General features: G+C 33.3%; 1 protein-coding gene across 1 annotated transcript in view; it reads left to right on the top strand.

Moving 5' to 3' along the window:
• Positions 1-14,850, top strand: part of WDR17 (WD repeat domain 17) — a 73,298-nt gene that overhangs the window by 43,048 nt on the left and 15,400 nt on the right. The window contains exons 18-23 of the mRNA XM_070948392.1: positions 3,506-3,570; positions 6,148-6,280; positions 6,934-7,025; positions 7,603-7,702; positions 12,137-12,276; positions 13,715-13,735. Of these exons, the coding sequence (XP_070804493.1) occupies positions 3,506-3,570; positions 6,148-6,280; positions 6,934-7,025; positions 7,603-7,702; positions 12,137-12,276; positions 13,715-13,735 (551 nt within the window). The remainder of the gene's footprint in view (positions 1-3,505; positions 3,571-6,147; positions 6,281-6,933; positions 7,026-7,602; positions 7,703-12,136; positions 12,277-13,714; positions 13,736-14,850) is intronic.

A 14,850-nucleotide genomic window follows, 5' to 3' on the forward strand; every position in this document is an offset into this window, starting at 1 on the left:
ATTACTTTTTTTTTTTGCAATTTTTTTTTAATTTTTTTCCAAACATACAAATTACATCCTTTCGGAACAGAGCTTTGATCCGGTCATCACTTTGTTCAATTTTTAACAAAATCTTTAACAAAATTTTATCTATTCTATTTTGCCATAGCACTTATTTCTAAATCTTAAATCACATATTCAACTAATACTATCTTAAAAAAATTAACACATTTACTTAATCAAAACAATTACCCTTCTATTAACCCACCTTAATTCTTAATTCAATTAATAACTCATAATACAACAATTCTTACCCTAAATCCTCACTATTAACAATACAATTCAAACATATTTATATTTCATTATAATTAAATCTTTATTCCATTATTACTTTATCAAATTTAAATCTTATCTTTTTAATTTTAAAAATATAGCAATTTAGCATTTAAACATAGTTCTTAGTTCAAATAATGCTCTTTAATACAATTTCCCAATTATCTTAAATTGTATCTATCAAACCATACCATTTATATAACACTAATTAAATAATTTTTGTTTATAAATCATGATCATACATTGTTTCAGTTTTCTTTTCTTTTTCACTTAGGTAATAAATGTTCAAGTTATCACAATTGTTATACATATTTAAAAAATATCCCAATTATTATAGCTATCAATTTTCTAATTTAACCTTTTCTTTTATCCTTCCACTGTTAATCCCAATGTACAAAATACATCTTTATTCCACTGTTAATCCCAGCGTAATCATCTTTATTTTTCTCACTGTTAATCTCAGTGTAATCATCTTTATTCACTGTTAACTCCAGTGTAATCATCTTTATTTTTCTCACTGTTAATCCCAGTGTAATCATTTTAATTACTGTTAATCCCAGTATAATTATCTTTATTTTCCTCACTGTTACTCCCAGCATAATCATATTTTACTTTTGTAGATATATTATTAAAAATATTCAAATTATAACAATTGTTATAGGTATTTAAACAATATCCCAGTTATTATAACCATCAATTTCCTAAAGTAGTATCTTTTAACATCTTAATAAAAAATTGGTTCATTATATCCATTGCTATATTTCTTTTAATGTAACCTATTTTCCATATATTTTAGCTTCAACCCCTTTTCATTTCTAAATATCTGTAGCATAATTCTTCTCATATTTGTTAATCTCAATATAGTCATTTTATAAATCCAGGTCCCAGACTTCTTTCAATTTCTTAATATTTTCCAACCTTTTATTCTTTTATCATTCAGTATTAATCTCCATATAATCATCATTATATCATTATTAATCTCAGTATAATCATCATTGTGTTATTGTTAATCTCAATATAATCTCTAGAGACCTCCTTTTTATTATTACTATTCACATGTTCAAGTATTTGTTCATATTTAATCACAATATCTTTATTTTCTTTATTTTCCACTTCTATGTCTTATTTCTCCATCTTCATTTTCTTGTCCACACGTGTATACTCCATTTCAATTTTTATATCCTCAAATTTTGTCCTCTGTATAACATTATAGCTTTTTTTTATTTCCATTCTCCAAGTCAAATAATCGCTCCAATTATAAAAGTTCCATTGTATTCCCTTCTATTTCTTTTTTTATTCCTCCAAAAGTCAAGCCTCTTGTAGACAAGAAAATCCTCCTCCACAAGTTCTCACGATTATTATCTGTGAAGTTCACAATTTTCCAAAACAAAGAACCAAGTTGCAATGTTCCTTTTTACTCCAGATGGTGTCTCTCTGCAATCCACAATTTCCAATTGTTTAATAAGTATCCATTTTGTTTCCATTACATCATGATCTTACTTGACTTCTCTTTTTTCTTTTTCAATTTAAAAATATCAAATCATATTTAAAGTCCAGTCCAAATTTAAATAGCTCTTCTCACTTCTTTTTTTCTTTTCCCCCTTTTATTTATACATCCCTTTTTTTCTTCTTAAAGCTTATTATCCATTCTTTTTATTTTTCTTGCAATTTAAAAAAGAAAGAGAAAAAAAGGATCTCTTTATTTCTTTCCACTCCTTTGACCATATCTAATTGTTTAAAGTTTCAATTAGTTTGTTCAGAAATCAATTTTCAATTGGGTTTTTGTCTCTTCCAAATTACATTTCAAAATCCTCTTTGCCCCCATGCTCCTTAGCCGCTATTACACATTAGGGGTCTTATAGTTGTAAGATGTTTCTCTTGTTGCTATTCAAGCCTGAGTTGGCTGTCACTCACCTGGCTTCAAAAAGACTCCGTTCTGTTTCTTTCTTCTCTACAGCTCTATACTTAGCCCGGTTGTCCCAGCTTCATGGCAGCCGCCATGGCTGCCGCCCCCCTGCCGACAACTTACAGAGAGTTCCCTCAGACCTCCGAGGAACTTGCGTGTTCCTCTTGGTCGTCCGAGGTGCCTCTCTTTCTTCCCCGTCCCTGCAGAATGGTTCCGGTCCAAAGACCCATCGGCAGCGGTTCAGCAGCCAGAGTTTTCGCAGCGCTCATCAGAGCCCGGTATTTCTCTGGCTGTCTCGCCGCAACGCCAAACCGGAAGTCCTATTTTTTGCATTACTTTTAACCAAAAATATTTGAGTAAAATCTGTCTCTGACTATGTATTATATGGTTACTTTTATTATATGGTTACTAATTCCATTCAATTATACTTTAAGCATATAATTATTTGATGCTTCCAGAAAAAAAATTATTGGCTATTTGACTTGTCTCAAATACTGTCAATTTAGTATAGTTGTTAAGGCATTAGGCTACAAACTGGGAATTCTAGTCCTGCTTTAGGCACAAACCAAGCTGGGTGATTGGGCCCTAGGAAGGAGGTAATGGCAAACCACTTCTGAAATCTTGCCAAGAAAGCTGCAGGGACTTAGCCAGGCAATCATTCGGAGACACTAAATACTATATGGACATTCCGAGACAGTTCAAATATTTTCAACTTTTATATTACCATGTTTCCCCGAAAATAAGACCCTGTCTTATATTTTTTTGAACGCTGAAATAAGCGCTTGGCCATGTGTTCAAAAGCCCGATTGGGCTTATTATCAGGGGATGTCTTATTTTGGGGGAAACAGGGTAAACCTGTTACCCTGTTTCCTGTTTAACAGTACTAAACAGTACTGTTTAACAGTACTGTTTACTCTGTTTATCCTGTACTAAACAGTAGTACTAAAATACTACTTTTTCTATCTTTTTTTATTATTAAAAAAGTGAAACTAACTATATAATGATTATTAGAAGTAATAATCCATCAGGAAATACCTAATTGTCCATCAGATTACCCCTTGAAGTAAATACAGTATTTTTCTAATTCTATCTTGGACAGTGAGAAATACCAATTTCTTTACTGACTTTTGTTTTCCTACAGAATTCCTTTATAAATATAACCGAAAATTTAATGTTATATTTTAGCTGTCCTGTTAGAAATAAATAACACAAGTAAAAGTAAAGGCTGTTAAACACAGACACACAATCTGTGGCAGAAGTAATATTAGGCATAATTTATTCTTTCAGTGGGACAAAGCACTATCAGTTGCACCAGGAGTATCTATGAAATACTGGAAAAAATTAATGCAAAGGTAAGATTTTTTTAAAAAGCGTACTGCATGTTTACATTGATTATCAAGTTTTGCAGCTGAAAGTGTGATGCTTAAAGGTAGGGGTTCTTTTGCACAGTTAAATGTATACTTTTGCATGAGAAAATATATCAGTTTTAACTAAGAATTAGAAATTACGTATTGTAATTTCTCACTTTTTCCATCCCCCTCTATAAACATACACATATGTATTTTGATGAATGCTACTACAATGGTACAAGAAAGAATATATGAAATGTTTGAAAGAAATATGAATGGTTAAGACCTACAACCATACTAACTGAGAAACGGTTTGTTAACAACATTTCAATACAGTGAAAGGGTAGCTGCTCTCAGAACCTCTGATGGAGCAACTACACATTATATCCTGGCTGAAAAAGACCCAGAAAAACAATTGGAGGTGTAACCAACACTATCACCCCTACATTAAAGATGAGGCATCGAACAGTATATCAAGAAGCTGAAGAAGTGGAAAGCACCCAGCCTGGAGATGAGACACACCTGCTAGCTAAAGAAACTATAGCAACGCATGTGTCAGGTTTCGGTGCTATCTTGAATAAACTTCATTCTCAAGCGCAAGCTGTCTAATGAATCATTTTATTTTTAAGAATAGCAGAATCCGACATTTCTGATTCAAATTGCAGCCAAACTGGCCCCTCCTTCCAACCCCCTCCTCTTCCGCTCTCCAACCCCAATATCCCATTGGCCATCATACAGATCCATCTCTACACCCTGGCACGTTCTTTTCACAGGAATGCAGCCCCCATCCTCGTCTCCCAGGAAACACTATCTGTACATACAAAACTAGGTAAAAGTTCATCTCAGCAATAAATCAAGCTTCCGCTCTTTCTGCTTCAACTTGTTATGTCAGCGCTGGAAGAAAGCCTAATTTGGAACGCTGACAGCATGAACACCTAGCACCACAGATGTACCAGCTACTAACAGCAATCTCCCATCCATAATGGGTAACACAAGGAAGAACAATGCTGATCATATCCCCCCAAAAGACAGCATCATCCAATTACCAGCAAATAACCTGCCTCCCCATAACATGGAAATTCTAAGCAGGCATTATAGTTGCCAAGCGACAGCACCATACAAGCAACTAATATGAGCAGAGCTCAGAAGAGGCTCAAAACACCAGGTGTTCATTGATAGAACAGTTCTTCAAGACTCAAGGTCTATATAAATCAATCTGAGTATAGCCTTGATTGACCACAAGAAAGCCTAGCTCAGTGCCACATCCATGGATCTGTGTATGCTTGGTATTATACAAAGTCAACAGAAAACTAAAGACCTTTGTCAAGTACTCTGTGGAATTAAGGAAGGCAATGGAATTCAACTCAAGATGGCTTCCAAAAGTGGCCATCTAGCATGACATATACCAAGATGATACACTGCCCCTGATGTTGTTCTGCATATATTTGAACACTGTCAACCAGATAATCCCAAAGGCTAGATATAGATCCAAGAGTGGAATTACCACCAGCCACCTCTACAAAGATGACCTCAAGCTGTATGTGTATCAAGATATGGAGGCTGATGATGTGAAGCTTCTCACAATGTATGGAGTTTCCATTAGTTTTTCACAAGTGGCTTTTCCAGTTTTCTAAAATAAATGATGACATGGTATATAATAAGTCATGTGTGGTTGTTCTTCTGAGGTTGTATTTTTAAAAACTAATAATCAGATGATTTTTAATGTGTCCTTATGTGTAAAACCATAGAATTCAAAGAGGCCGTACTTTGAGTACTTTTTCACATGACTGTAAAAATGTTTGTGTGATTATAGTAGAAAACTTTTACTGTTCAAAAAAAAGGGTACAGTTAGAAAAACAAAGGGTGACTTAAATGATAAAAAAATTGCAGGAGTTCTCTACGAAGAAATTGTCAAGTTTGGAACTTTTTAATTTAAGGAAAAGAATTAAGCTGATGTAATAGAAGTTTATTTTTTAAAAAATGCATGATTTGGAGAAAGTGAGACATAAATGTATCTACTTAAAACATTACAATGTCAACATTATCTACTGAAGCTGATAATGATTCAAAATAGATATGAAATAGTCTTTTCATTCAGCTACTAGTTAAAATGTAGAATTTCGTTTCTGAATAACGCATATGGTGACCTCTACCAACGTAAATAATTTCAGAAGATAAGTAGACAAATCTGTGAAGTGTTTAAGGATTAAATACATCTTACCTTTTGGTAGCAATGATTTATGGATTTCCTTATAAGTGTTGGACTTGCAACTGAAACAGTAAAAAGTAATTGATGATCTGATCTTGGTACAACACTGATTTGTCATTAAAAAGCAACTTGCAGTGATCACATAAAATGTTTTTCAGAAGCCTATGATCTTTAAAACAACATTAGTGAAGGTAATTTTTAATTAGAATTTCTGTGTTTTTAAATCATGTATTGAAAAAGAATAGGACACATTTGAGAAGACAGGAAAGTTATAGCAATTTATATGAAAACTTCAAGTTCTGCAAATGAATAGATATAATATTAAACATAACTGAAATGAAAATAAGTCATTTACTTTTGATTTTGATTAGGAGAGCTGACCAATTAATTCAGGAAGAAAATGATGAAGTTATTCCATACTGCATAGCTATTGGCGATGTGAAGAAGCTTGTTACATTTTACATTTCAAAAGGTCAACTTAAAGAAGCTCTATTAGTTGCACAGGTACTATTTCATGTGCTTATCATAGGCTAATAAATATTATACATCTTACCATAAAATAAAACTTTAATGATACACTATTTACGTATAGATTCTGGCACTTTTCTTATAGGAAAACTAGCATACTGTATAAGAAAATACTGTATTTGTATAAATTATCTAAATAATTGAAAAATAAACTGAGTATATAACACAACTGAAATAATATTTATAAAAATATTTAATTCAGAACATATTTGGTATTAAAACTAAGTAAAAACTGATTTGCAAAAGTTAATTTTGCAGATTAATTATAGATAGTTAATTATAGATAGAACTATCCTGTATTATTGTCACTGTGGAGTGGTGCAAGTTTTAGCTATTTCATTATAAATATGGCAAGTGAAATAATGCTAATAGGTTGGGGCAAATCTCAGAATGCCAAACATTCATATCCAGCATTTATTTGAGCTTCTATGTAGGTTATAAAACAAAACCTGAGAATTTGGGTTAACAATATCATTGATTTGTAGATAGTACTTCAGTAGTAATATTTTCAGCACTGTTATATGAAGTCTAATTTACAAGTAAATTGGTATCTCCCTACCTTTGACTGGTACTAAGAGTGATAATGAATAATGTATTAGTTTTGGCTTATATTATTTTATTGATTCCAGGCAGCATGTGAAGGAAATATAAAAGCATTTCAGGATTCAGCAGCAGATGAATCAGAACATTTTGAAGGGAATAGCATAGAAAATTACAATGAGTAAGTTTATAAGAAAATAGAAAATGCATTTTTCATATATTTATATCTTGGTCATAGATTAAAAAATGTTGTAGAATAATGGGTCAGTTAAAAAATAAAACAAAATATTGCTTTATACAGTCTGAATAGAATGTTTATAAAACTATTTTCAGTGTTTTGTATGCTAATTGTCTTTATTTTTTGTTTTGGTTAAAAGTTTTTTAAAAATGTAAAAATAGCTCTTTTAAAAAATGTTTGTAGACTGACAGATTAAGACTTTATTTGTCAATTAATCAGTCCAAAAATAAAATGAAATCCCTCCAGGTTGGAGCTGAAAAGAACTTAAGTAGTTCATTTTTTTAATGAATCTGAGTTGATTTAAAATCTTTTACAGTTACCACATTGGGGATACTTGTGTGCCACTGATAGAATTTAGACAGAGAGATTTTGTTGATTTGGTTAAAGAGTTTAAGCTAAATGTTGGTGCAATCAGAGAGAGATAAAGTAATCAGTGGATTAGGAAATTTTAAAGTGGAAAAACTTGTTACATCTTTGGCTATTTTTAACTGTAATTATTAAAAACATTTCTTTCCTATAGTCTTCTACATAAAGTCAGTAAAGAACTCGCTGAGTGGTATTTTCAGGATGGCTGTGCAGTGCTGGCTGCTTGTTGCCATTTAGCTGTTGAGAATATTGAGGTAAATGATTTTCTTGTTGTTGAAATAGAAAAGTACTTACTTTTCTCAATATTTGTACACTTTCTAGCTAATAAGGTAATGTTGTTGCTTTTAAATTGTTGTTACATCCCAAGGGTATTCAGGATGCTGACCCATGGGTAATATAAAAATATATATACAAGATTAAACCCATCTTGGTAGATGCTATTTCCAAGTCACCTTTTGTAGGAATAAACACAAAGTTACTGTTATGGGGATTAGTACTTTAAAGGTAGATATCTCTCACTGATTAGTTTACATACAGGCTTTTCATTGTTGCATGATACCGTACATGGATCATACTATTGTCAGATAAACATGTGCTTGTCAAACAGATGTATGTAAAACCACAGACAGAAGCAAGAGGAGCAGAAACTGAAATATGGGGCATTTTGTAGGAAAGGTGCGCTCCACTTTTTTCCCCCCAAGTTTTTTATTTTTTTTACAAACATATCAATGCGTGAACAGTGTGGTACCTGAGTGTCTTACATTTTAGTACAAATAAAATAATATTCATCAAGCTTGTATAATTCTGGTAATAGTACACATATTTATGATAAGTTATAATCTTTCATTATTTAGTTATTCAATATTTCAATATATTGATTCCAGTTCCTTTTTTAATTTCCTTAAAATACTCTCCCCTTGGCTTATTTCAGCAGTCATTGTTGTTTTTGTGGTTATCTCCTTCTTGTCATCTCGTTTTATTTATTGGTTTTTCTGTTCTGTTTTTTCATCTACTCTTTCAGTTGGCTCCTCCTCTTCCTGGGCATCTTGGTCACTCCTTGTCCTTTGTATCATGTTTTCCAGCTCTCCATCTATGCTCTGCATTTTATTCATAATCTCCTTGTAGCTTCTTGTCAAAGTATCCTTAATACTTTGAATTATCAACACCGTTTCTCCCCAAATTCCACTCCTTTCTGGCTGGTGGAGCATCTTGTTTAGTTTTATTTTGTCCCTCTTTTGTCCAATAATCCAAAAACCATATATTCAAACCTAAAGTCACCTCTCAAAAAGTTCAATATTCATGAATCTTTATATCTCAAAGCTGATTGACCTGTTTCTATGAATAGTCCCAAGAATTTTTCCAGAACCTTCATAAGTCCCTCTATAAATTCAGTCTTGTGTTGTAGCATTCGAGGTCAATTTAATAATAATGTCTTTTTTATTCTCATGTTTAAATCTCTAATAGCCAAGTATTTCCAAGATTTTGGGGATGTGTTATGCCTTCCTTTTGTCAGCAGGTGGCACTCTTAGAGCAAATTTCAATATTAACCAGCTTTATCCAATTTTAATGGTAATAATCCAAAATATAAAGATGATATTAGTTTTTTAAGTAAATAGTTCCAGCATTTTAAAATGTCTATCCAAAATAATGCTTGTCCATTTTAGAAATCCAATTTTCTGTATTTTTAAAGGTTTTTGCCTTTCTCCCTTTGATTCTTTTTCCTTCAATTTTGAAATTCTCAAATGTCAAAATGTTAAATCACTGCTTTTATAAATAGCAGGGAGCCTCTCCTTTCCTGGATATTCTTTTGGGGTTGAGTTTTAAATAAAAAGGGTTCTTCTCACCCAGTTCCAGACACTGTTCACCGACTCCGCTCCAGTACAGTTATTAGGTGTTATTCGTCTGTCCCAGCTTTGTGACAGCCATCTTTAGGCTGCCTCTTCTCCCCGCCATGGCATAGAGGGAAAAAAGCCCAGGGTTCAGCAGGAGAGTTGTGATCTCTCCCGCGACCTCTCAGGGCATCCCTCCTTAGCTTCACCACCCCTACAAGGCGGCTTTGGCTCCTCTCAGAGCCCACAAACAGGAAGAACTCAGCACAGGGAACGCAGAGACCCATTCCCTGTATCTGATATCGCCGCGATGTCAACTGGAAGTCTGGTGCGCTCCACTTTTGATGTTGTTAGCTAATTAAGGATGCTTGATTTACATTCTGAAGATGAACGTTTCACATCCATTTTTTTAAAATTAAAAATGCAATCATTTCCTAATGGGTGTTGATTGCCACCTCATTAAAAGCAATCAACAATGAGGAATTTGGTGAGACTGATCATCAGTATTATAAGAAGGTTCTGGAATTTATTGTTTTGCAGAAATTTATTTATTTATAAATATCATAGATTTAATCCTTAGTCTCTTCAGATCGCATTGGGAAAGTTGCTAGTCTGAAAACCTCAGGAAGTATTATGACTCTGCATAAACACAGTCTAAATGGATCTATGGTCAGGCTAGCAGTTACCCATCATGTTTTAAAATATGGGATCGTTTTTTTACATGTGAATCTTCTGACATTACTACATGATGGAATAACAAAAACTAGCTAGGGGTCAGGATTTGCGGCAAGAGACTCAGGAATGATATATATCAGTGATGAACACAGTAACATACTTTTATGTGGGCCATTATATAAGTGTGCTGGAAATATCTACATGTATTTTTTGCCTCATACCTACTTTAAGGGAAAAATATTTCCTAATTTGTATTTCCTAAAAAACACCTGCACATCTCAAATCCAATTTGAGTATTCTATGCATTAATGTATAATTAACAAGTAAGTATTAACTCTTAAAATCATTCAAGGTAGTCATGCTTTTGCCAAAATTCACAAATGAAAACCTTCCACTTCTGTTAAATATTCTTGCTTTTTAAAAAGTTTCCAGATCAATTCATTATGTTAGAAACTTCTTTTTTTTTTTAAGTGGCCCAATGCATTCTGGGTGGAAATCTATGGTGTTGAACATTTCATTCAGGGAATCCACAATTTTGCTGTACATACAATTAATTTGAAATGACTGCTTCTGGTTGTCATGCTGATAAATTATTTATAATGCTTTCTAGATTGAGGTTTGCTAGGATATTTCTATATTTCAGAAACTCAGCATATGTTCAGTATAATGGATTTATAAAGTATTGTCTGACATCTAACAAAAAGGAACAAATAAGTAGTGTGTGACAGGAAATACACATTCAGCACCATATGTAATTATTGTGGCAGCTATTTTTTTCATGAAAGTGTCTGAAGTTATAGAGTTTCAATTAATGTTATTACTTCTACCAGTAGCAGCCAATGAAGTCACTGGAATAGCAGTGGACCCCATAATGCTAGTTCAGAGATACCTTTTTTACACTTCAACTCTCAAGTTTTAAGTCTGACACTGAGGTGCCATAAATGTATGTACTTCAGGAAATGAATGTGCCTGGAGAATCCATATATATAAACTGTTCCTGAAACTGCCATGCACACAGATAAAATGTTTAGTTATGAATGGTTTGGGAATATTGCCTGCTCTTTAGTGATAAAATTATTTCCATTGCTATTCTTAGTGATGAACAGGATGATTTTATAAGGCCCATATGAGAAGATTTGTTAAGGCTGCTATGGTTAAAACCCATATTTAGAACTGGCACTAATATTGTCCCTAAATATCTCCGTATACACAAAGTATAATTCCTTCCCTTGAAATGTCTTTTGTGATTTGACACTCTCTGGTCATCTTTTTCTTCCTTCAGAAATGTTCATTATATTTGTTGTGTAGGTGGTGGATATAAATATTAAGGCTAGACATTTGCTAAATGTTGACTTCTTTGTGCAAGCCAACTCCTTTTCAAACCAAGTTTCTCATCTGAAAAGCAGCTGGTCTGAAAGATGATACTCATGAAGTAACAATTTTGTAATAGTTCATGCGGAACACTTCTCAGCAGACCTTTATAAAGGAACATTGAGTGGAGAAACTGCTGTTAGGAGAACAGTACCTACTGTTCATCCCAGTTGATAATCTCAGAGTGTCCTGAATCCTGAAGGTCATTAATGAAAACTGAGATGTTCAGATCTTCACCAGTAATTCATATTTATTTGTTACAGCCCTGAGACTAGATATCAATAAGATATGGAATAAAATAAGTATTACATCCTTCTATACTTATATGAATATAAGAACAAAATAATAAATAATGGACTGTGAATTCTGTAATGGATTCATGGCATATATTTTGTGGTAAATTATAATGTATAGATATTTTACCTGCTCTTTATAATGTGCATGTCTTGACTGATGAGAAACCAACTTAAAGAGAAAGAAGCCAAAAAAAATTTCCCTACTACTGCTGGTCTGGTCTTTCTGGCTGCCTTTCACCTTATAAAGGTCAGATAAATAAAAGAAGTTCCTCCTTCACTCTAGAAAGTCCGGATAATGACAGTAACTTGGCTCTAGCTATCTCTCCCATTGAAATGGTTTATTCATGGTTTGTTTAGATTGCTAGGCTATAAAGAAAAGATTTAGTCAAAATGTGTGGATCAGAATCAGTGATGCATGTTTTGTCACCCTGAAATGTGGGCTTGAAAATGAATGCTAATATGATAGTCACAATGAATCCTTGTTAGGCTTAATGATTTTTTTTTTTAATTGAGCAAGCTTGCCATGACAAACCTGATTCGAGGAAATGAACTGGAGTTGGCAGTCAGTGTGGGCACTGTCTTAGGAGAATGTGCAGCTCAGGCAACTCATTATGCACTAGAGTTACTGGCAAGAAAATGTATGACTATTCCAACATGGTAAGAACTGTTTAGTCCAAATTATTTTTTTCTTTAGAAACTGGACATTTTACAGAATACAGAAGCCTCGTGTATTCAGAATTCACTTTTAAGAAATCTGTTTTTTATATCCTAGGATTTAAGCTACAGTGTCCTTAGAACAGAGAAACATTGTGTAAAATTAACGAGAGATTTTCAAGCACATTGAACTAGTAACTAAAATACCAATAGGAAGAAGTAATTTTTATTAGAAGTCTAGGACTGTGCTCTGCTTGCATACTTGAAATATATTATAACCACATTTGTGTACTAGGTTTGTTTCCTAGAACTAATTCATATACACATATTTTGAGTTTATTATTCCTGTGGTAGTGTTAAACCATTAACATGATTTTCATGGGAGTAGAAAGTGCCTGTTCATAAATTGCTCATGTAATTCACTTGTAGTAAGGTCTTTCTATGTTCATTAAGAATATATTAGAAAAAAGTCTCTACAAATTTAAATAATCCACAAAAGTGGCCCACAATGAATATTTTACTTCCTAGAGGATAGAAATAGTCACTATTAATCACTTTTCTTCCAGTGCAAATATAATTTGCATTTTTAATTTTTTCCTTGCCTCCCTCCGATCTTTCATCTTCGTCTTATTCTAGCAGGGATTGTCACGGGGTAGCCAACGGCAATATTGATTTGAGAAAGAGGGAATTAATCAGAGAGGTCGTTTATAGTAGAATACAATATTTTGGTTTTTTTAATTCTTCTGCCTTGATTCTTCGGAGTGAGAATGTGGTACTATATAGAGCCACAGCTGTGTCAACATACCTGTAAGAGAGACCCAGGGAAATATAATATGTAGAAATATGAACTTTCATATGAGAAAATGTATTATATTTGCCAGTTGGCTATACCAGTTTAGTACATGCTGGCCTGACTTATCTAGTTATATGCCATATCACAATATATATTTGGATCAGAACCAAACTGATATCTCTTCATTGCTGTAAATATTTTATGATCCACTTGAGGCTTCTGCAATGAATTTTTCTTCTATTTCCTCTTTTCCAGGAGTTTCCAACTCCCATTTTATTTTGATTTCATGGGATTCTGCAACAGTGTGGGAAGTAGAGACTATAAGGGAAGATAAAAATGCTCTCTTTCCCATTCTGCTGGATCAAGAATCTCCTTTTAAAAATGTTGTTCAAATTCATATGTATTTGGATCATAATCTGGACCAGAATTTTATGAGAAGACAATGTTTTCCTGCTTCACAGCTTAGTTTCCTTTCTTGGACATGTAATATTTTTAATATTTTGGTCTCTGAGTGGGGAAATTTGTAATTTTTCTCCTTATATATGAGAGATAGAACATTAACGCTGAACTGAAATTTAACTGAGTGGATGTTGATGTTGATATTTTAGTGCTATTTTGTGTATTACAACTTCAATATCTTTATTATAGCTTTCCATCACCTGGATACAGGTACCTTTTTTGTTTCTAGAGATAAATATTTTAATGTCTTTTGATTACATTAAAAATAACAATCACCCATCAGTCGAATATTGATTTTTCAACTTGAATAAAATATTGGTATAAAATGTATAATAGATTAGCTGGTAAAGTTTAACAAGACATCATATAGATTCCAATGACAGCTTTAATTGTGAGAAGACAAAGGATAAATACCCTAAAACATACCATTACAGATAAGGGACATCATTAATATTTATATAGTTTAATCATTGCAATTTTTGTAGCATAAAACTACAATAATTAAAAATACTCTTGCACTATAAACATGTCAAATCTGGAATTGAGGACTTACATAATAATTTTGTATGTATGTGTGATATATTTATTTATTTATTTATTTATTTATTTATTTATTTATTTATTTTATTTCTATACCGCCTTTCTCCCGTAGGACTCAAGGCGGTGTACAGTCAAGAAAAATATAGACACACAAACATCATAAAATTGCTAATTAAAATTATTACTTAGTTTGGTCAATTAAATAAAACCCAGAATTAGATAACATTTAAAAAATCATTCACATGTTCGTATGTTTAGCCCCGCCTGTTGGAACATCAGGGTCTTGAGGGCACGGCGGAAAGCACGGAGATCAGGGATATTCCGTATCTCCGGGGGCAGTTCATTCCAAAGAGTTGGAGCCCCCACAGAGAAGGCCGTCCCCCTGGGAGTCGCCAGTCGACATAATTTGACTGACGGTACCCTGAGTAGTCCCTCCCTGTGAGAACGAACTGGTCGGTGGGAGGCTATTGGTGGCAAAAGACGGTCTCATAGGTACCCAGGTTCTAAGCCATGGAGCGCTTTAAAGGTGATAACTAACACCTTGAATCGAATATATAGAGGTAGATATCTAAGAGAGCCAGTTTGGTGTAGTGGTTAAGGCATTGGGCTAGAAACTGAGAGGCTGTGAATTAAAGTGCCACCTTGGGCCCCATACTAGCTAGGTAACCTTGAGCCAATCACTGTCTCTCAGTCCTAAGAATGCAATGGCAAAAACACTTGTGAAAAAGCTTATCAACAAAACTGCAGGGACTTGACCAAGCAATATCCAAGAATTAAACACAATT

Source organism: Pituophis catenifer, unplaced genomic scaffold, assembly GCF_029215685.1.
Source record: "Pituophis catenifer annectens isolate HBS135680 unplaced genomic scaffold, rPitCat1.0.hap2 SCAF_8, whole genome shotgun sequence".
Taxonomy (NCBI): Eukaryota; Metazoa; Chordata; class Lepidosauria; order Squamata; family Colubridae; genus Pituophis; species Pituophis catenifer.